Here is a 19,993-nt window from a genome sequence, read left to right as displayed (position 1 = left end):
AATATTGACTGGCAAACTTCCTGCTGCTTGTAACCACCTTATCCAATAGGGCTTTGGCTTGTAGGGTTAATGGGAGCCAAATAGAAATAACTTCTGCTTATTAACTGGTCTGTATTATCAAATCCTGCTGATTGGCCAGTCTGGCTCATCATTCTCAACAGTGCCTTGCAGTACTGCTGCCTTGCCTGGTTTAGGAACTGGAATATCAACACTGCCATAGAACCAATATAAATTTACAATGCAAATTTTTTGGTCCATCATATCTGTGCTGGTTCCTTTAAGAGCAATCTTTTAGTTGAGAAGACAGACTGATATTCCATTTTTTTACCAGGCATATCGCCAACTGAACTGCTTAACTATCTCCCTCCCCCGTCACCTCCCTAAGGATAATAGAATTCAGCCAAGCTTGGACACCAAATGAGGATTCTCCTCTTAACTTGGCAAAAGGGTTAGATGACTGGGATTAATTTCCAATAACCTGCATCTACGGCAGCCCTGTGTAAACCGTGTTAGCTCGAGAACTTTATAGCAAACCAGATTTTCTGCCCATGTACCACTATAATGTTTTCAGTCCAAAATATTTTCAGGAAAGGAAAAAAGGTGAAGGGTGGGGAGTAAAAAGTTTTGATTTTTTTTAATAGGCTTCATTTAAAATGAGTTATACCACTGCAAACATTGAGTTTTTTGTGGGCATTTTACCCACAAAGTATACAGTCAATTCATTTTACAGTATATTCTGTGAAGCACTTTGAGATAAAGCGCTATATCAGATTTTTTTTTCTTCCTCACAGATTGGACCAAAGAGGAACTCTTGATGCTGCTGGAGAGTATTAAGACCATCATTCCTCACAATGACGTCATGAAGTTTAAGACGACTGAATCGCACATAGACTGGAACAAGGTGACATTTCGCAACTTCACCGGAGAGATGTGCAAACAGAAGTGGAGTGAGATCTCACATGAAGTAAGAGTGGGTCTAGCTGCTACACCCAATAGTGATTTATTTTTATTTTAAACTCTAATGCTGGTAAAGTACAGCCACCACACTTTACAGTATATCCTGTGAAGGGCTTTGAGACATCCTCATGACCTGAGAGACTCTATGCCAAATTTAAGGATTATTTTATCTGCAATCTCTGGCACACCTGAGAGTGTGATGATTATTGCATGGAATCCTTTTACAAATTGCTTTTCTTTACCTTCTGCACGAATTTCAGAAATTCCTGTATTTGAAATTACAGCCACAGCAACAACAACTACTTGCAACCTTCACATGGGGTAGTGCCTTGGAGCAGTTACCAAATGGAGAGGAAATAAAACCCTGGGAATGAATGTTTCCTTCAAGCCTTTACAGGTTTGCAGTATTCAGGTTTAGGTCTCAGGAGTGCTTTCAGTTGTGGTGGGGGTTGTCATTTAAGCAGCTCTGCAGATTAAGTTTTTGTTGTTCGATCCGGTTCTTTGATTGTGGGACCATACATCAATGTGATGAAGGCATTTTGAAGAGGAAAAAAGGAGAGAATACAATACAACATTACATTTGTATAGTGCTTTTCACGTCGGGAGGTACTGGAGAAATGTCAAAAGCCCTACTTCCTCATCTATCCCGGGTTTTGGAGTGTGCTGCATAGGCTGTCAGGATAACAAGAAAGAACGATTGTAACACAATAACTTCACATATTCATTTCGCCCACAAAATACAGTTAATTCACTTTACAGTATATAAAGTTTGAACTTCCAACACCCATCCAACATGTAACCTCTTTGTGAAGCAGTGTGTTCTATTGTGCTCCGTTTCCTACAAACACCCCCCTCCCATATTTCTGCCTCCAGGTGAGGAAATTTCGCACATTAACAGAACTGATTATGGACGCGCAGGAACATGTGAGGAATCCATACAAAGGAAAAAAGCTGAAGGTGAGATTGAGGTGGAGCAAACCCGAATTCAGGTGATGATATGCAGTTGGCAAAGGAGAAGAGTGTTGGTCACCGATACAATATGTTCTGGAAACCTCAGCACACGGTTTACACCGATTACACCCTCACAAACCTGTTATAGTCTTTGTAATCTGCATACGCAGAGTGTGACAGGGCAGAGTGAAATGCTTTCTGCCAACGGTAGATCGATCGATCCTTCAGGAAATCCTGAGCAGTTCAATGAAGTTGGTTATCTATTTTGTTCTTTCTCTCCCTCTGATTACTGATCTCCCCAACTCACAAGAAGCACATCTCTAGGTATTCATTTAGGATCTCCAATTCTTAAGAAATTGCGATGAAAAAATTCCTGCCCTTTAAATACAATTTGATCCGTTGACGGTACTCGGTTAGTTTACACACACACAAATTGTAAGAGCTGCGTTTTCTCTTCCACTAACAGCTTTTCACACTCACTGACTACATTGCCGATGGGTTTGATGGAGCTTGATCATGGAATAGCATGGGGCCTGGCTTGTATGATTCGCCAACTAAATGGCAATATGTATATTTTGCTTCTATTCACGAGTGTTGACACAACATTCCAAATCTCTTCCCCACCTCTCCTTTAATTCTGCTACCTCGTCGGAGTTTTGAAGGTCTGAAGATAATTAACAGCAAGCAAGCAGTACAGTGTTGTGAATGTGATTTCAGTAAAGTGTAATAGTTGGTGTGTGAAATCGTCATTGTATCTGCTTGAACGTTGATTAGCACGCAGCAGGACTATTACAGATTTAATCCTTCTAAACTCGATTTGTTTAAACAAGATAATAAGGCTTTTAACACTAGCATGACAGGTGGATCAAATTAAAGTGATGAACTGAGTCGATGAAGAATCATTTTTGGCTCAAGGTATTTCCTCTACTCTTTTGGTACCAATATGCTACATTAGCTCAGCATCAGCACGAGTAGATTGTTGGATGTACTGAACAAGCTTGGAATTTAATCTTAACATCCAATGATAGCGGGAAAGAAAAAGTGCACTGTTTTGAGCAATGTAATCAATGGCATTTTCAGAACAAATTGTCTCTCTGTGTTGGTTTTATACATTTCATTTCTCTCAAATATACGCACTTCCTCATTGCGAACCTGAGTGATAATAGCACGTTTTCACCAGGTCTGTCAACATTGCTGTCCTGCAGGTAATTAATGATCTCACCTTTCTTGCTTTATGTACGTTTTAGTCTTAAGTGAAATGCCAAGTTTCTGTTCCACCTTGACCAAAGACTTGTGCCATAACTGAGCCCTTCATTGATTTCACCTCCCCAGGTTAGCCGGTATGCTTTGCAGGGTTACAATTTCAGCTCAAATCCTTAGCGACATTGCAATAATCTCTTTGTCTTTTCCCACTTTGAAGCTCGGTGGCTTTGGGTCTGACTGTCTGATGGGCTGCACTGTGTTAATATGAAAAGGCCGACTCTCTCATTCACAGAAACATCCCGATTTCCCCAAGAAGCCACTCACTCCCTATTTTCGATTCTTTATGGAGAAAAGGGCAAAATATGCAAAGCTTCACCCTGAAATGAGCAACTTGGATCTGACCAAAATTCTCTCTAAGAAATACAAGGAGCTGCCAGAGAAGAAAAAGGTGAATAATGCCGGGGTGTGGATTTTCTGCTCAGTGTTATGTTGCATTCAAAGGTTGGATGGCTAGAAAATCCTGTTTTTCCCTGGATATAATCCAATGGGGCAATGAAATATGATGGCTTGCATTGTTCAAATAGTGTGCACTAACTTAGCCACCTGCACAGCATGCCACTATGATTGGCTTCAATGCATACTCAACTGGGTTTTCTACCTAGGCTAATGTTTGGGAGACTATGTGGGTATGGGATTCTCGTTCTTTGGATGAGACATTAAACCAAGGTCCCATCTGCCTGTTCAGATGGATGTTAAAGATCCCATGGCACTATTTGAAAAGAGAAGGGAGTTTTTCTCTCCCTATGTCATGGCCAAGAATCCCCCAACATAAGATTGGTCACTCATCCAATGGCTGTTTGTGTGACTTTGTGTGCAATGTTTCGCTCACAAAATGCAGTCACTACACTTTGCAGTATATCCCGTGAAAAATATACTATTTTAGTATATTACTACTAATATCCCTTTGAAAAAGCACTATTATCAAATACAAGTATTATTATTAAAGCGTGAAAGTCACTGTAGCACCACATTGAGGTAATGTCGCTCACTGAGTGAAATGCCAACTACCTAATCGAAGTTGCAATGTAATTATTTTACCTTTTGAGTGGCCTGAGTAATCGGGATGGGTTTGGACTTGGGAGTAACTTGATTGTTGGTTTACCAACACAAATGCCCTGCAAATAAGAGGCCAGAAAATGATAACAAAGCAGAAGTCCACACAGTAAAGGGTAGCTGGTGAATCAAGGGAAGAGAGCCTGGAGGGACAGGCGGGTGCATATGGAGTAAAAGAAGTGAAGCAAATGATCATCCTTACACTTGACCTAGTAATGAGAAGGGGAGATGCTTTTTATTACTGAGGTAGTTTCTTTCCTATCATATTTTGCGTTTTTCTTCAGATGAAATATATTCAGGAGTTTCAGAAAGAGAAGGAGGATTTTGAGCATAACATGGCCAGGTTCAGGTAAAACTCTTTGTCTTTCTGTTGGCGGGGTGGGGTGGTAAGCGGAGGGCTTGAGCTTAAGGAGAAAATCAAAGAGTTCCCAAGAAAACAAATGACTGAGTGGGTTTAGCCTCTTCAAAACTAAAGACGTAATGCTGCTCATTGCTGTTTTGGGAGACGGATGTGAGTGGTCTTTGTGTAATTGGACCCTCATTCCTCTGCCTCTCCTCAGAGAGGACCATCCAGAACTGTTGGAGTCGGTAAAGAGAACTGATGTTCCAGAAAAACCAAAAACGCCCCAGCAGCTGTGGTACCTCCATGAGAAAAAAGCTTTCATGAAGCTGCACCCGCAGGTAAATGCGCTGCAGTGTCTGTGTGTCGGCTTGACATGGATCCTGCCCCCCCCCCCCCCATGTGACTCGGCATTTAAAGTCACAATTGTTATTAATGGATTTGATTTTGCTTCCTTACAATCAAATGAGCTCAGGGTTTGAGGGTGCACTCATTTATGAGTCCCAATCGTCACATTTTAACCTGGTCATTTTGTACTTGAGTAGCTACAATGACAAGTAAAGTATCAAAGGATAGAGACTCTGAGGTGGTGGCTAAATCCTTTGTATATGAAGGCTGATCGATTCAGAGTATAAGAAACGCATACAACGTGACTTTTTTTGCTGTTTTCTATGTTCCGGTTAGACTGACAAAGCTCTTTGTGTGGTGCATCCTATTGCTGACCCTTGGTTTGCTGCCCCTTGGTTTGCTCCACCTGTGCACGGGGAGGGAATTGAGCAATGCCACTCCAATGAGCTATTGTAAAAATTGGGGCAGAGAAAGAGACCAAAAGCTGCTGTCTTGATACAACTACCCTAACTTTGGTTGATCTTTCCTGAGCAGGTGAGCGCAGCATTGCTTAGCTGAGCTGCCCTGGCTTCCCATTTGTTTGTGAATCCATAGTCACTCCAAAGAAGGAAGTAGATACATATTCATAAAGGAGGAATATCAGAGGGTATGGAGATGGGAGGAGGAACTAAACAAAGTTCTGAGCCAGCCACAGGTTGTGCTTTAAAGTTCTTTGATATTATGCTGAGTAACTATCTAATTGAAGGGGCTTTTATTTAGTGTAAATAAAGATTTGACAAAACTTTAGACCAAAGCGTTAAATCATTTGTGATTGCTTAACCGCTAATTACAGCAACAAAGTGAGATTGTTCTGTTGCCTGTCTTCCAAATGTTTTCCATGTTGTAGTTGGCAGGGGATGTTGAGTAGGCGGGACAAGGCAAAATCTTCCAAAGCAAGTTTCCTTACTCCACACACACGCCTCTGTTTACTTAGCAGTAAGTAGGAACCCGGTTATTAGTCGATTGGGGGATTGCTTTTCCTGGGTTAACTATCACTCTATATTTAAAAAAAATTGGACATTCAATCTGCAGATGTTTGTGGGACACTGCTGTGCACCATTGGCTGCTGTGCTTCACCCACAAAATACAGTCACTACACTTTACAGTATGTTCTGGGAAACGCTTTGATGGCGCTATAATCAAATGCAAGGATTATTATTTGAACGAATCAGTATAATTTCCCCTCGACTTTCAGGCAACGATGAAGGATGTGAAAGATGCACTGGGCAAGCAGTGGTCCCAGCTGTCTGACAAGAAGCGGTTGAAGTGGATTGGCAAAAGCTTGGAGCAGCGTGAAGTATACGAGGCAAGTACCTCGTGGCTGATGGTGTGACCTTAACAGTTTGTATACCCCACTGAACTCTTCGGCACTCATTCCAGGCATCGTGAGTTCTGAGTTCCTGACATAGTCTACTGCTTGTTCTTTTTATTTTCCTTCTCTCCTTTTTGACCTCCATGGAGATCGGCATAATCTTGGCAAAGAGGTGTGAGTGGAGAGTGAGACCATATTTACTGCTAGCTAAGTTGTGAAGTTTAGAGAGGATATTTTATGCAGTGAATAAAGACCTATACCGCCATATAGAAACAGCAGTACACATTCTGTTAAGATTTTAGGAGGGGAGGGATGATATCGATCCACTGTTCAAATCAGTTCAGCCATCATTGCCACTTATTGTGATTACAGGAAGCAATGAGAGATTACATCATGCGTCACCCAGAGCTCAGTATTAGTATGGACGATTTGACCAAAAACACGCTGACCAAAGCTGAGCGGCAACTGAAGGATAGATTTGATGGACGACCCACCAAACCACCCCCGTAAGTGCTAGTCTAATCCTTTGCTTCCTGTGGGAAATTGATTGACCGACGATTGTAGATAATTGGGACATCAATTGAGGTCCGTCTGCCCGTTCAGCTAAAGAATGCTAAAGATCCTGTGGCACTTTTGAAAAAGAGAAGAGAGTTTCTGTCTCCCTGTGGCCTAGCGAACAATCTGGCCCCAAATAAAATTGGTCACTCGCTTCAAAGACAATTGTAATATGTTGCTGTGCACAAATTGACTCCCGCTTTCACTCACAAAACAGTTGCACTTTACAGTATATCCTGTGAAGTGCTTTGGAATGTCCTCCTGATGTAAAAGGTGCTATGCTAAATGTAAGTATTATTACAGAATCGTAGAAATTTACAGCACAAAAGGAGGCCATTCGTCCCATCTCGTCTGTGCTGGCTCTTTAAAGAGCACCACTAGAGTATTCGGTTGGTATGAAGGGGAATGTGCGGGAGGGAGGCGAGTGTATTCTGTATCATCTTGTATAGATATTAAGGAGTTTATATAAAGATGGAATATTGCTTTTATGTGAATAATCACGATTCTCACACCTGACTACTTTTATTGGGTTTTTTTTGGTCTTAGGAATGGCTATTCTCTATACTGTGCGGAGCTAATGTCCAACATGAAGGACATCCCCAGCACAGAGCGTATGGTCCTCTGTAGCAAACAGTGGAAAATGCTGTCTCAGAAAGAGAAAGATGCCTATCAGAAACGCTGTGAACAGGTACTGACTGCGGCTGCTCGGCAAATCAACCTCAATGGCAATTGTATTCCTCTTTATGATACTTGGTTCAAACTACATCTGCTCTGGAACGCTAGAAAGCGCTCTGGGATGCTACCCTGCGTGAGGGGTGCTGTATGAATACTTGTTGTTGCTTCTTCATTCTGATTGCGCTCGTGAAACTGGTGCCCCAAAGAGGAAGGTGGGGCAATTTGGCAGGGTTACTTGTCCTTATTGTTGCTGAGTAGCTCAGTTGGTTGGGCATCAAACCTAGGACCAGAACGTTCTCTATTTGAATTCCACAAAGGAGGGTTTCATTTTTTAAAATGGTTCATTTTTTATCAGATTAATTTTGTGAATATCACAGTACAAATAACTTTTGTGGGGCATCCCGGATGGTACAGTGGATATAGGTGCAGTGGACAGAGTTGCTGTTTATAGGCTCAGAGGTTTGAATCTATGCTGAATTTGCCGGTCTTTGGGCTCAATTGTCCGCGGCCTTTCTAGGGCTCGGGAGAGTAAAACGAGACTGGGCTCTGACTTCCAATCCCTCTATAGCACCCTCTACTGGTTGCACTCACATGTGGCAGCTGTTGGGAGGTTAGGCTCAACTGTGACCCCTGCCGACATGAGCAATACAATACAAAACTACATTTGTATAGCGTCTTTCACGTCGGGAGGACATCCCAAGGTGCCGAATGGACATTTGAAGTGAGTGCCTGAGGGCATTGTTGAACTGCACCCAACAAGAGGAGGCTAGACTAGGAGCAGATAAGCATATGCCATAGAGGAGTAAATTGGACACATCAAATTTGATCTTAAGCAAATCCTGCAGCTTAGCACCAATTCCTTATGGTTGCTCTGGCGATGCCTGGCAAAGCTGCCTGCTTATGTTATCTTTGAGCTTTGTGAGATCTTGCATTAATCAGTAGTATTAATTATTGCCTCGATGATACTTTCTGCCATTTCCAATGACCCAGCTATTGCCTGGAGCATGTCTTAGAATTAAGGATCTTGAGTTACTGAACCCCAATGTTAAGATTATAAAGAATTGTTGCCTTGATTTAATCTACTTTTTTCCCCCCAACAGAAAAAGAAGGAATACGAGATCGACCTCCATCGGTTTTTGCAGGTAGGTGTGCTACATTCTGGGGTAAATGCCAATATGGGTTGCTTAATTGATATACAATTCACCGTTCTACTCTAACGTACAACAACATTGTGGATTAGTGCTCCTGTTACTGTCTTGTCTGTACAGAGGATCTAACTTCAGCCAGTGGTGTATTGCACTGCCCTCCCTAGTGAAGTTCCTTGTGTGTCTTCCTCAGTTAGTCATTCTCAGTCTTCTGTTGTGGAAAGTGACATTTCTGTGACAATAATGGTCTGTCCAGTTAGAGTATGTGGTTCAGAATGAGTGGGGGCATTGAAATTGAAGCTTCTTCTGGTGATCTGACTAACAATACCCCCAAAAAAATTGGTCATTTGTTTCATGGCTGTCTGTAGGACGTTGCTGTGCGTAAATTGACTGCCTCATTTGCCCACAAAATACAGAGTCGCTGCACTTCACAGTAATATCCTATGAAGCGCTTTGAGACAATTTGACAATGCGATAGGCACTGTACCAAATTCTATCATTGTATATGTGGGGCTGCAAATAAGTTTGGGTAGTAGCTGTTTTAGGGTCCATTTTGCTGTTATTTTAATGTATTGTGAAATCACCATTTTTTAAAAATTCTGTCACAGAGCCTCCCTGTGCACGAGCAGCAGCGAGTCCTTGGTGAAGAGAAGATGTTTGGAGTAAACAAGAAAGCAGCGAGCAACTTGAAGCAGGGTGGGCTTAAAGGTACCCCATCCTCTACAGAAGCGACCAAGGTGCGTACTTCTGACCGTTTCAGTGTGGCCTTGTCACCTCTATGCGATTTTGCTAATGGAGGCTCCCTCTAAAGATGTTGACTCAGTCTGGCATGGAGCCACGCACTTGATGACTCATGTATGTGCATACATGTTCTTTCTGCACGACGTCAATAATTTGGCAAAACACAATGTCAACCTTGTTTTTCACCAATATGAGGCAGTGGTAAGTAAGCTTCTCATTACTTGGGCCACCGTTAGAGGTGCAGGTTTCTCATGAGCCGAGTGTGATGAACCCCACCCACCTTCCAATGATGTTTACCCCCTCCCAAGTCCCATTGAAGTCTGGCTACGGCATTGGAATCATCAAGTCAATATCAAAGAGTTGACTGACTCTGCTTCCCTTTGTTAGATATGTCGACCCTATAGAGGAGCTATTTCTCCCCACCAAAAAGGAAAGTCACATGTTGGTCATCAGAGGGATGCCCAGCGTGGGTTTGAGAACCCGCTGGATGGACAGTCAATACCAGCAGCTTGTTTCCAGTGGGCTGCGCACACACGCATCGTTATCATTCTCCATACACCCAACTCCCCCCCCCCCCCCCCCCCAGCCAGGACACACGACACAGCTCAATACATGGTGACTCAATCAGTTGGACGTGCATAGCCTTAACACAAATGTGCTTAGCACTCAGTATACAAACCACATGGCACATTCTGGAACAAGATATGTTTGCTCCCAAAGCCACACTCCAGGTAACTCCTTCCAGCAACCTCAAGGCTTCTCATCTGTCGTGCAGTGACCTCTACCTTTGATGCGGTGGAAAATAGCCCTTTGCTAATGAAATGCCAGTCAATATTTCCATTGGCTGAGATGAGGGTCAGCTGGAGCAAAACTCAAATGTGCAAGTTTGGCATGAAAGTCGTATTTGCAGTGCCTGGCATCTTATCCCAATCCTTTGTGTCAGCAGGTGGGAGGTACACAACTCCTATTTTCTGAGTTAGTATTTGTACTTCATCTCTTTTTTTCTTCCTTGCCAACACCTCAAAAAGTTTGTTTGGTTGCTCAGGTGCCAGCTGTTCTCTTGCTCAAGTATTCATTCTTCATGTTCAAGCCTGGATAAGTGGGATCAGGGCTGTTCCTGACTAGGGAATCGCTCAACAAGCCTGGTTGCAAATCTTACGCAAATATCTTCACTTCTGCACAGCTGCTGGATAGCTATTGTGGTCAACCACAGTTTGGACCTAACCCCTTTCATGTACAGTGATTCTCAAGTAATATAACGGTCATAGTGGGAACACCGAGGGGAGAAATAGGATGTCGACCAAAAGCACGGTGACCTATTTGTTTTTAACCTGGATTTCGAAGATGCGGAGAGGCAGAGGCAATGAGATTTAAGAGACTTTCAGAGGTATATGTGAAAGTGGTGCAAGCAATAGAAAAATCAGATAGGCGGAGTATATGGGCAAGAGAATGGGCTAGGAGAGATTGTACAGGGTGACCAAAAAGTCACGATATCTACCCTATATTAAAAAAAATTTAAGACTTTGGTCACCCTGTATAAATCGGGATGTATGTGCCTGAGGAGGGATTTAAAGTTTAGGTTAATACAATATGATTTACATTTATATAGTGCCTTTCGTGTTGGTAAGATGTTTCAAAGTGCTTCACACTTTTGGCTGGACACCTGCGATTTTGGGGGGCTGGGAGCTGAAGAGAGTGGAAAGAGGACAGAGAAATGGGCTTTGAATGTGGAGAGGGAGTAGTAGATTTGATAGTAGCTTTCAAAAGGGAATTGGATAGGTACTTGAAAAGGAAACATTTGCAAAGCTATGGGGTAAGAGTGGGGGAGTAGGACTAGTTGGATAGCTCTTTCAAAGAGCTGGCACAGGCAAATGTGCTGTAAGATTCATGATTCTAGGGAGGGTGCGAGTCGGAAGAACTCCGAGATGGTGTAAATGATATCCATTAGTGTGCTGGGAGCCTGTGGATCTTGGTGAGGTAGAGACTGGTGTGGGAGAGAATATGGGCAACAGAGCTTGGGATGGATTGGAGCTTGTGGAGTATGGCACTCAGGAGGCCAGAGAGAAGAGCATTGATGATGCCTTATCTTCAAGGTGGCTAAAGCATGAATGGGGATTTCAGCAACATAGTGTGGTTATATTTGGGCAATGTTCCGGAGATGAGCTGGTCAGGGGGAGAGGCAGTGTTAGTAATGAAGCAATTGTTTGTTTGGAAGGATAGGTAGCTGTTGGTAGATTGATCGAGTTGGGAGTCTTGGCTGCAAGTGTTTTTGAAGATTAGTGACCCTGGTCTTGGTTTGTGGGCAGGTCAAAAGCCAGGCTGGAGGGACTTGAGCAGCAAAAGATGGAAGAGGCAAATGCATTCCAATGTTTTGAAAAGAGGGAAAGTTTAAAGATGAGGAGAATCTCTTTTCACTCCTCAAATTTCTGTCTTCATTTCAGGACATCCTTAACTTGGTATCCATGGACAAAATGTCACTGTTTTTCATTACTGAAATATTTAGCTGGTGTGCGGAGTATGATACCACACCCAGTTTAGAGTTCCAATGCCTGAACATTAAAATGCCATACGACCCATTACATAACAACAACTTGCGGGTTAGTGGGCCCGGAGTGCTTCTCCATACATAATCATTTCCATTGTTGCAAGAGCCCATGTTGTAGATGACTTGTGTTTCCAATGCATTTCCTGTTGTGGTGTTGGGGATATCCTACGTAGTCCAGTCCATCTGCTGGATATAGACCTGACCTTTAGCTGGTCAGGCTGATGGACTCTGTGATGATGGTGGTGTCGTAATGAAGTTCGTTGAAAGATAACTTTAAAGACTAATTGTACAACAAAGAGGAAGGAGGGGTGTAACTGGCCAAGCGTGGGCTATTTTTGAATCTATACCAGGCGGAAGAACTTGATCCTTTTCGAAGTCGACCGAGATAAAGAAATGTCTAACTGGAAATTAAGTTGTAGCATTTGATGTGTCAATGGAGCTTGCTGCATCCTTCAGTAGGAGGATTTGATGGTATTAACATTCCATCAGCAATCACAAACACTGCTGTTTTTTCTGTCCCTGTGTATTGTTCGTTATACCCTGCATTTGTCAGAGATGTGCAGGGTGTGTTAAACACAGCTCTAATGTTTTTTCTTAATTATAGCCTCTGTTGATATCACAGCTAACGTCATTTAATTCCAATTGATGGAAACCCCAAGGCCGCATGTAGAAATGTCCCAAGTATTTTTTACCACTGAGCCGAACGGATGTTGTTTACCTTCTTTTCCAGGTCATCTCCTTGTGGTGTGTGCCTTGGTTGCTTTTGCAGATTTGCATTTGGTTTATTTACATACTAAACCCAATACTTTGCTTTCCTCACAAGGGCCTACAATCGGCAATACTGCACACGGCAGCCTTCAAATATTCAAGAGTGGCTACATTACTTTGGACATGTAAACTGTACTGCTGAGCAAGACAAAATCAGCCTCCGGCTATCTCGGCTTAGATAAATGACTCTAAACTAAGATTGCTATTTAATAGCTACCATCTCTCCTGCTTTGGAGGGATTTTATATCCATCAGCCACATTCTCACATTTCAGCTGCTCCTAGTAACTCCAGCCTCACTCCTGATTCTTTATACTCTTCTGGTTGCTCATTGTTAATCTGACAATTGGAAAAGGCATTGAAATGATTACACAGAGCAGGAAGTTTGAACAACTGTATCTTGAATCAGAGACATCTCGCAGTCTCCATGTGTTTGGTGCAGTAATATTGAATTCCGTCAACCTAAGTAGGTGAAAAAAATGGAAAGGGCTTCCCGTCTGATGTGCAGTGACCTTATTCAGTTGCGGAGAAAATCGAGCGGTAGGCGGGTTAAACCAGTAGGTAGTATGCAATGGAGAATTTGGATCTTATAACTGGAGCCAATGGTTGTGTGCATCTCAAGCATACGTCTGTCTACTAATTCTACAGTTGAGTGGTCTGTTGAAGAGAAGAAGGTCCCCTTTTACCCAAAGTCTTGATGGTAGTCTACTGCTGGTTTCAAGGTTAACCGTAGTCAACACAGCTGGAAGCTTTACAACTTTCTGTTAGGAAGCCGTGAGCCCATGATGAGAGCTTAGAAATTCCTGTGGAGATTGCTGAGCCCCGGTTGTGACCCTGGAGAGAGTGGTTTACTGATCCTTCGAGCGGATAGAGATTCTGCTGAATTTCCTTGAAGCTAACTATAAACGCTGGGAATGAGCTTTACTAAGATCTTTCGGGAATAATGTGTAATTGATCAGCAGCTCTTTGTAAGTGCATTTTGTTGGTTTTATCAGAGATGCGGAGACCCAAGTCAAGCAGTGTTGTCTTCTTTCAGAACTGAGTTTTAAGATTTTAAAGAGACGAGATAACATAGACCACAATAAGTTGTTTTATCTTGTCCAGAATAATAGAATCAGAGGACACGGCCTGACATTGAAGGGGGAGGGTGAAATTCAAAACAAATCTGCGGAAACACTATTTCAGTAAATGTATGAAACAAGCTCCCTAGAGAAACGGTGGAAGCAGAAAGTGTTGATTCTTTCAAAAGCAAATTAGATAGATTTCTTTTAGGAGATAAGTTTGTGGGATACAGGATATAGTTTGGGTCATGACATGTGCACACGGCTGAAGACGAACTAGGTGGACCTTGGTGTAGCAAGGTCCACCTAGTTCGTAGCAATTAACTAGAACTAGGTATAGCAATTCTCATGTTCTATCTTGGACCCACAACTGGCAAAGCTTTGCTGGCTGGAGGGCAGTCTTCAAGTATTTCAGAGCAACCACAAGCAGCTTTGTACATGTGCGCTGCAGCGGTGAGCGAGGAAAAAATCAGCCTGTGGCTATCTTGGTTTAGCCAACTGATTCTTATGTTCAGAATATGAAGTCTCTGGGGGGAGGAGGAAAAGTATTTAATGTAACTAATTCTATCAATTCTTTTACCTGCAAACTGCATAGGTCTCTTAGTCTACTCCATGCACAATGCTATAGCCGTTTGTAATGTCTAATCTGCCTTCTTATGCAGAAGCCAGGGAGGGGGGAATACTGCGTAATCGCGTTCATCAATCACATTGTGTAATCTGGACGGAGGTTGAGTTGATGCGATTGTGCTCGTATCACTGTAGGTTTCGTGCCTTTGGTGTTGGCGGTTTGCTCTGTGGTATCCTACGGTAGATCCCATCTCATTAATGTATGCCCATCCTAGAGGACAGGCTTGAGTGAGTTACCTGTGACTCAGTTTGTTAGAAGACTTCCATTACATACGTGTGTATGTAATTGGATACTGGGGTTTGGGGCTGGGGGAGTGGTGGCCGGTAATTCTAGTTATTTATTGTCTTCCAACACCGTCTCCTGAGCTATGGATTTTATTGGGCTCCCAAGTGAGAGATTAGGCAGACGTGTAGAATGGCCACACCGAGGAAACCGCAAGACTGTGGTCATTTAGAGTGAGTGCGGGCATGGGCAACAATCCACAACTGTTGTGCCATTTCCATAATCGATGTAAGCCATTTCCTTTGGACATTCCCATTGAATTCCTGTTGAATTCCTCGATCGATAGCCTCTTTGGGTGGGAAGAGCCGAGTGAGTGGTGCCGTAGTTGCATTTCAGTGATGCCACTCGAACCCTGATGGTCAATTCAAGGGCTGTGATCCAGGTGCCACGAACATTTCTCATTCAGTATAAATGCCAGTGTCTCCACTTCCATTTAGGTTGCTTGTAAAGAGCTGTTAAATGGGTCTTGAGAATATCTAATGGACTAATTTAAGAACTGATTCAATGCTGCGATGGGAAGATAATAGGGTAGGTATTCTGGAAGGATGAGATCCAATGGGCCTTCTTCATCTGTGCATCATGATAGACCTAATGCTTTATTGATCATTGGGGATTGCAGGTTGAGACGAGAATAACACACTTTGCAAGTTCACTGGCGTTTCAACGGACCTCTAGGGAGAAGAGAAAACTGACTCCTTTCCTGCAACCTCACCTCACCCCTTCCCTATTGATAGCTGCATCGTGGAATTGGTACCAGAAGCAGATTTTGCTGTAGCTCGAGGAGATGATCTGTGAAGCTGTGCCCCCAGATAATCCTCAAATTAAAACCTTTTTTTCCCTCTTTGAAAACAACCTCCCTATGAGGCGGGCCTAGATGGTGCATCCTTGATTGACCAATTCCCACCCCCTTCCCTTCACCTTTCCATCATCACCACACATCAGAAATGAAGTCAACGTTTCTTCCCTGACAAATGGCACCTCCATCCAAGCAGGGCTCTTTCCAAAGGGAGAAGTGTTAAATCTTAAGGACTATGAGCTCCGTCCGGCAGCTTGAAGGTAGAAATGGTATATATAAAAAAAGAGAGGTGGAAGACCGGCTGGCAGACTTTTAAGCAAATGGTTATAAAGGATCTCTTCTCACGTTTGTTATCAGAATGCCTCTGACAAACCAAAGCGTCCAATCTCTGCCATGTTCATTTTCTCGGAAGAGAAGCGCAAGAAACTGCAGAAGGATCAGCCCGAGTTGTCGGAGAGCGAGCTGACCAGGAAGCTCGCCAGGATGTGGACCGAACTATCCGATAAGAAAAAGGTAACCCTTACATACGCTGCTGGGTCCATACCACTACACGTCACCAATTTGGGAAGAGGGTGGTGGGAGGAAACTGGCACGAGTTTGGCACTAGTTTTCTAACGTATCTAATTGCTGAAAGCACGGTCCTTCTTGAAAAGTTTTAGCTGAACTAAGTTATTCACATCCCCAACCTGTTTAGGGAAGTTAGGGTTTTCCTGCAGCTGATAAGCAAAAGGCTCTGGAGTGGATAATTCCTTTGCAACTTTCTGGACATCATTACAGTTCTTCATTTCGACGTGACCATTGGAATTGGGAGTCTCTTGTTTGACTGTCAAATTGATCGGTGAGGTTTTGTTGCCCACCCTTAAAAATTCAACACTTTTTAACCAAATGATTAGATGAGGTTATTTTTAAGGGCCTAAGTTACACAATTTCTTCCTCCTCTTCCATTTCCCTCCCTGCCCCTATCAAAAAAAGAGAAACTCCCAACAGTATTATGCAGTTTTTAAGTTTAGTCTGTGACATTGGTTGAAGGCAAAGACCAAGTGAAAGAAACTCTTCAGGTCTAACTGATGCAGAAGTGTTGAACTTTTTATTTTATATTGACTGAGGGACGCAGTCAACTTGTAGTTGTGATCTTCCATCGTATTCAGTCTCTATTTCATTCATCTTCACAAGGCAGATTCGCCACACTCCTCCCTAGCTGATGAGACTGTCTCTGGCAGCTTTCTGCTAATATCAAATGTCCAAGGTGAAAAGTTGCAAATTGTGCCAACGTTAGCAGTGAAGTTTATTTTCAGATGGGAGTGACTTCAGTTTACTGCAAGCCTGCTGTGCAATGGCGCTTTGTTCTTAACCCTCAATCTCAGGGTTTACGTTCACTTGGACTTGGAAATTGCTACCTTATCTTTACCTTGCCTTATACCCTGCTCTTCTGTCCTTGTGACCAGGTCTTCTATTCTTGATTGTTCTTGTTTGCTACCCAGTAACCACTACAGAAAAGGCATATGAACAGAGATTCGGTGATGACTAGAACATATTCTGGATGTAATCTCCCATGGTCAAATAGTTTATTTAATATCTAGTGTCAGAGATGAAGAAAGATCAGTTGGCAAAAAAACTGAAGAACATACATGGGACTTTGCCCAATCTGTGGCACTGCCAGAGTAATGAACAAATGCCTTGAGGGAAAAAGCCCTAGTTATCCAATTACACCAACTTGTATTTATATTGGCGCCCTTCACATAAAACAAGTCTCGGAGCGCTGTGGTGGTTCACACAAATAACAATTGAGTATTGTAACATCCAGATATTTGACTAACCTAATTCATCCAGATCGACCTGGAATCTGATCCCAAACTTGTATCTAATGCTTTCTTGCTTGGTAACCGATTACTTCACGTGATGTTTAACTTCCTTGTTGATGCATAAGCCATGCCATTTCAGATATGGCTGCCTTAAGACCTGAAAAATAAATTTATATCTGGTCACTTTGATAGCAAAATGATACCTAACCCACCATCTTTCCTCTCCAGAAAGTCCTTTAGCATTGTTTAAAAGAAGTGTCATTCTACAGAGAGAGGACATTGGCCAATCTGGAATCCTTGGCAGCAGCCCCATTCAGTCAAACTCCTTACAACGCAAATTTGGGCAGTGGGTTAAATGGAACCCTCTCTGTTGTGCTTTTATCTGGCTGTTACTGACCAGGAAAAATGTTAAGATTTGGTCTTCAACAGAGAAGCCCACTTTATTGATCAATATGCAGATATTTCTTTGCAAAGCATCTTTGCAGTGTAAATATATAAATCGTGTAAATCGTGGAGTCCTGTAGCTCAGTGGTTAGAGCACTCGCTTTGCAAGTGAGAGACCTGAGTTCAATTCCAGGCAGAGGGCGAAACCTTGGGCAAGTTTCCTTACTCCACACAACTAATAATAATCCCTCCAAAAACAATAATAAAATTGGTCATTTTCAATCTACGACTGTTTGTGGTACATTGCTGTGCGCAATTGGCTGCCGCGTTCGCCCACAAATATACATTCAATTTACTTTACAGTATATTCTGTGAAGCGCTTTGGGACGTCCTCCCGACCTGAAAAGCGCTATATCAAATGCAAGGATTATTATTATAAATATAAAAATAAAAAATAAATCTTTGGAGTCCATGTGCTTTTACAAAGCCTTGAATTTCTTGATCCAACAGCTCTGGAAGAGGAATGCTTGGATGAAAAGCGTGTCTCTTTGTGTCTTCCCCCACTGCCCCCTCTTATTGTAGTGCTTCAATATTGCACCTGATCAGGAATCCTCCTGGAACATTGACAAGCTATTCATCTTGTTTAAAACAGGGATTTTCTTCACTCGGATTTACAAGATTGTAAATCAAGATTTACATAGAGCAACGTATCCCAATCATTACTGTGTTTTGGGTCTGACAAATGCTCAGTTGGTTTAGGATTCGATCCCACATCAAATATTTACGTTTTGCTATTGGAAAATTAGAGTTGTGAAATTTGTTACCATAATTCATTTTATACACCAGTAGTTGGAAAGAATACAGAAGAATGTTCAATTCTCCTACTTCTTTCTGGTCTGCCTTCTGTAAATAGTTTTTTCTCCTATGTACAAAATTCCCCAATCTACCAAAACGCCCTTTCTATTGTGCCCGACCTTGATTACTGGAGCTTTTCAAGATTTTCAGGCTCACTGTCTTCTATCTACAATGTAGTTTTGTACACAGTGGTTTGGGAGAGAAGCAATGTAATTCCTATGACATTATTTGTAATAAGAATGAAACTTCTAGTTTCCCATAGAAGATTGCCCATTCAGTTTTATGTGGAGACTGATTTTTATTTTTCAAAAAGAATGTTGGTTGTGTAATGACAAATTGCCATTCCTGCCTTTAATGATGGATATTGTTGTGTAACTGTTTTCTCGAGGAGTCTAAAATGAGTTTTTTGCTGCAACAGGAGAAGTATCGGCGTATGGAGACCGAAGCAAAAGCTGAATCCGAACAGAAAAAGCAGAAAGACAAAAAAGGTGCTGATATCCGAGGAAAGCTGCCCGAGCCACCCAAGACTGCGGAAGAGATCTGGCAGCAGAACGTGATTGGAGACTACTTGGCAAAGTTCAGGGTATGGAGTGGGGCAGGTGCAAGGGATGAGATTGACTACATTCAGGCTATGGACTGGGGTGGGCAAAGGGCAGAAGACTTACTGTTTACGTTTGTTATAGAGGTCATGAACTGGAGGGGAGGTTGCCTGGATTTTGGAGTATGATTTTTATAGTGCAGACCTCATGGCTTTATTTCTCAGCAGTTGTTGCGAAGTATTCCGAAATATGTTTCAGATATTTTGCGGCAGTAAACTCGTAGTTTGAAACGTGGAGTGTTGCACCGCAAGTCCTTGTACCTTGTAAGTAGTTTCAAGTCTCAATTGAAAATAGTTCTTGATTTGTATACTCTCCACATAGGCATGGATACTCCAGCAGTATTATTATAGGGGGAGAATCCAATTTGGGATAACTTGGGCAAATAGTTGTCCTATTGATTTTATATACCATATAAAGGACCTTGTGCTTTGGGCAGTTTTCTAGTCTACTCTGGTTTAATTGGTGAAGTTGTAGGTTAGCGTATTTTGTTGGGTACTCTTGTTTTGAACATTTTTTGTAATTATATTAAAAAAATTTGTTCGCCAGTTTTGCGAAGCATTTAACTTGCTGGATGTACTTTTTCCAGACTGGAATTGCTTCCTTTTGTAAAGAATCTTTCCACCACCCCCACATCCAACATCAGGTCAAATTTAGTTCAACTGCATCTATTCTCTGGAAACTACCCCAAAAGATGGTGCCCTGTTCTTCGTTGATTTCAAAGAATGTTGGAGTCTCGCGGGGTCTCTTATGGTGTCTGTCGCAAGATTACCTAGCCTGCAGTGGTGGTTTCCTGCTGATTCATCCATTGGTGACTAATGGATAAAATTAATCCAAGTCTGATCATTGATGACGCCGCTAAAGTCTTGTTGGTTTGTTCTGAAGCGGGTCAGATCGAC

At 42.4% G+C, this 19,993-nt stretch overlaps 1 protein-coding gene and 1 long non-coding RNA gene across 5 annotated transcripts in view; one reads left to right on the top strand and one right to left on the bottom strand.

The window, feature by feature from the left end:
• ubtf (upstream binding transcription factor) overlaps nt 1-19,993 on the top strand; it is a 40,344-nt gene that overhangs the window by 4,508 nt on the left and 15,843 nt on the right. For 2 of the 4 annotated variants that reach the window (XM_042343313.1, XM_042343312.1), the window contains exons 3-14: nt 792-964; nt 1,831-1,914; nt 3,404-3,559; nt 4,509-4,573; nt 4,785-4,905; nt 6,147-6,257; nt 6,636-6,769; nt 7,365-7,506; nt 8,594-8,635; nt 9,247-9,375; nt 15,815-15,970; nt 18,917-19,081. In XM_042343313.1, coding sequence (XP_042199247.1) covers nt 792-964; nt 1,831-1,914; nt 3,404-3,559; nt 4,509-4,573; nt 4,785-4,905; nt 6,147-6,257; nt 6,636-6,769; nt 7,365-7,506; nt 8,594-8,635; nt 9,247-9,375; nt 15,815-15,970; nt 18,917-19,081 — 1,478 coding nt within the window. The remainder of the gene's footprint in view (nt 1-791; nt 965-1,830; nt 1,915-3,403; nt 3,560-4,508; nt 4,574-4,784; nt 4,906-6,146; nt 6,258-6,635; nt 6,770-7,364; nt 7,507-8,593; nt 8,636-9,246; nt 9,376-15,814; nt 15,971-18,916; nt 19,082-19,993) is intronic. The other 2 variants (XM_042343314.1, XM_042343315.1) reach the window with 2 other exon arrangements.
• Nucleotides 1,386-19,993, bottom strand: part of LOC103183829 — a 35,423-nt gene continuing 16,815 nt past the window's right edge. Inside the window, exons 2-3 of the long non-coding RNA XR_488452.1 lie at nt 17,275-17,416; nt 1,386-1,629 (exon numbers count right to left, since the gene is read on the bottom strand). This is a non-coding gene — a long non-coding RNA (uncharacterized LOC103183829). The remainder of the gene's footprint in view (nt 1,630-17,274; nt 17,417-19,993) is intronic.

The sequence above is a fragment of the Callorhinchus milii genome, unplaced genomic scaffold (assembly GCF_018977255.1).
Source record: "Callorhinchus milii isolate IMCB2004 unplaced genomic scaffold, IMCB_Cmil_1.0 Scaffold23, whole genome shotgun sequence".
NCBI classification, from domain to species: Eukaryota; Metazoa; Chordata; class Chondrichthyes; order Chimaeriformes; family Callorhinchidae; genus Callorhinchus; species Callorhinchus milii.
This window is presented reverse-complemented; position numbering and strand designations above follow the sequence as displayed.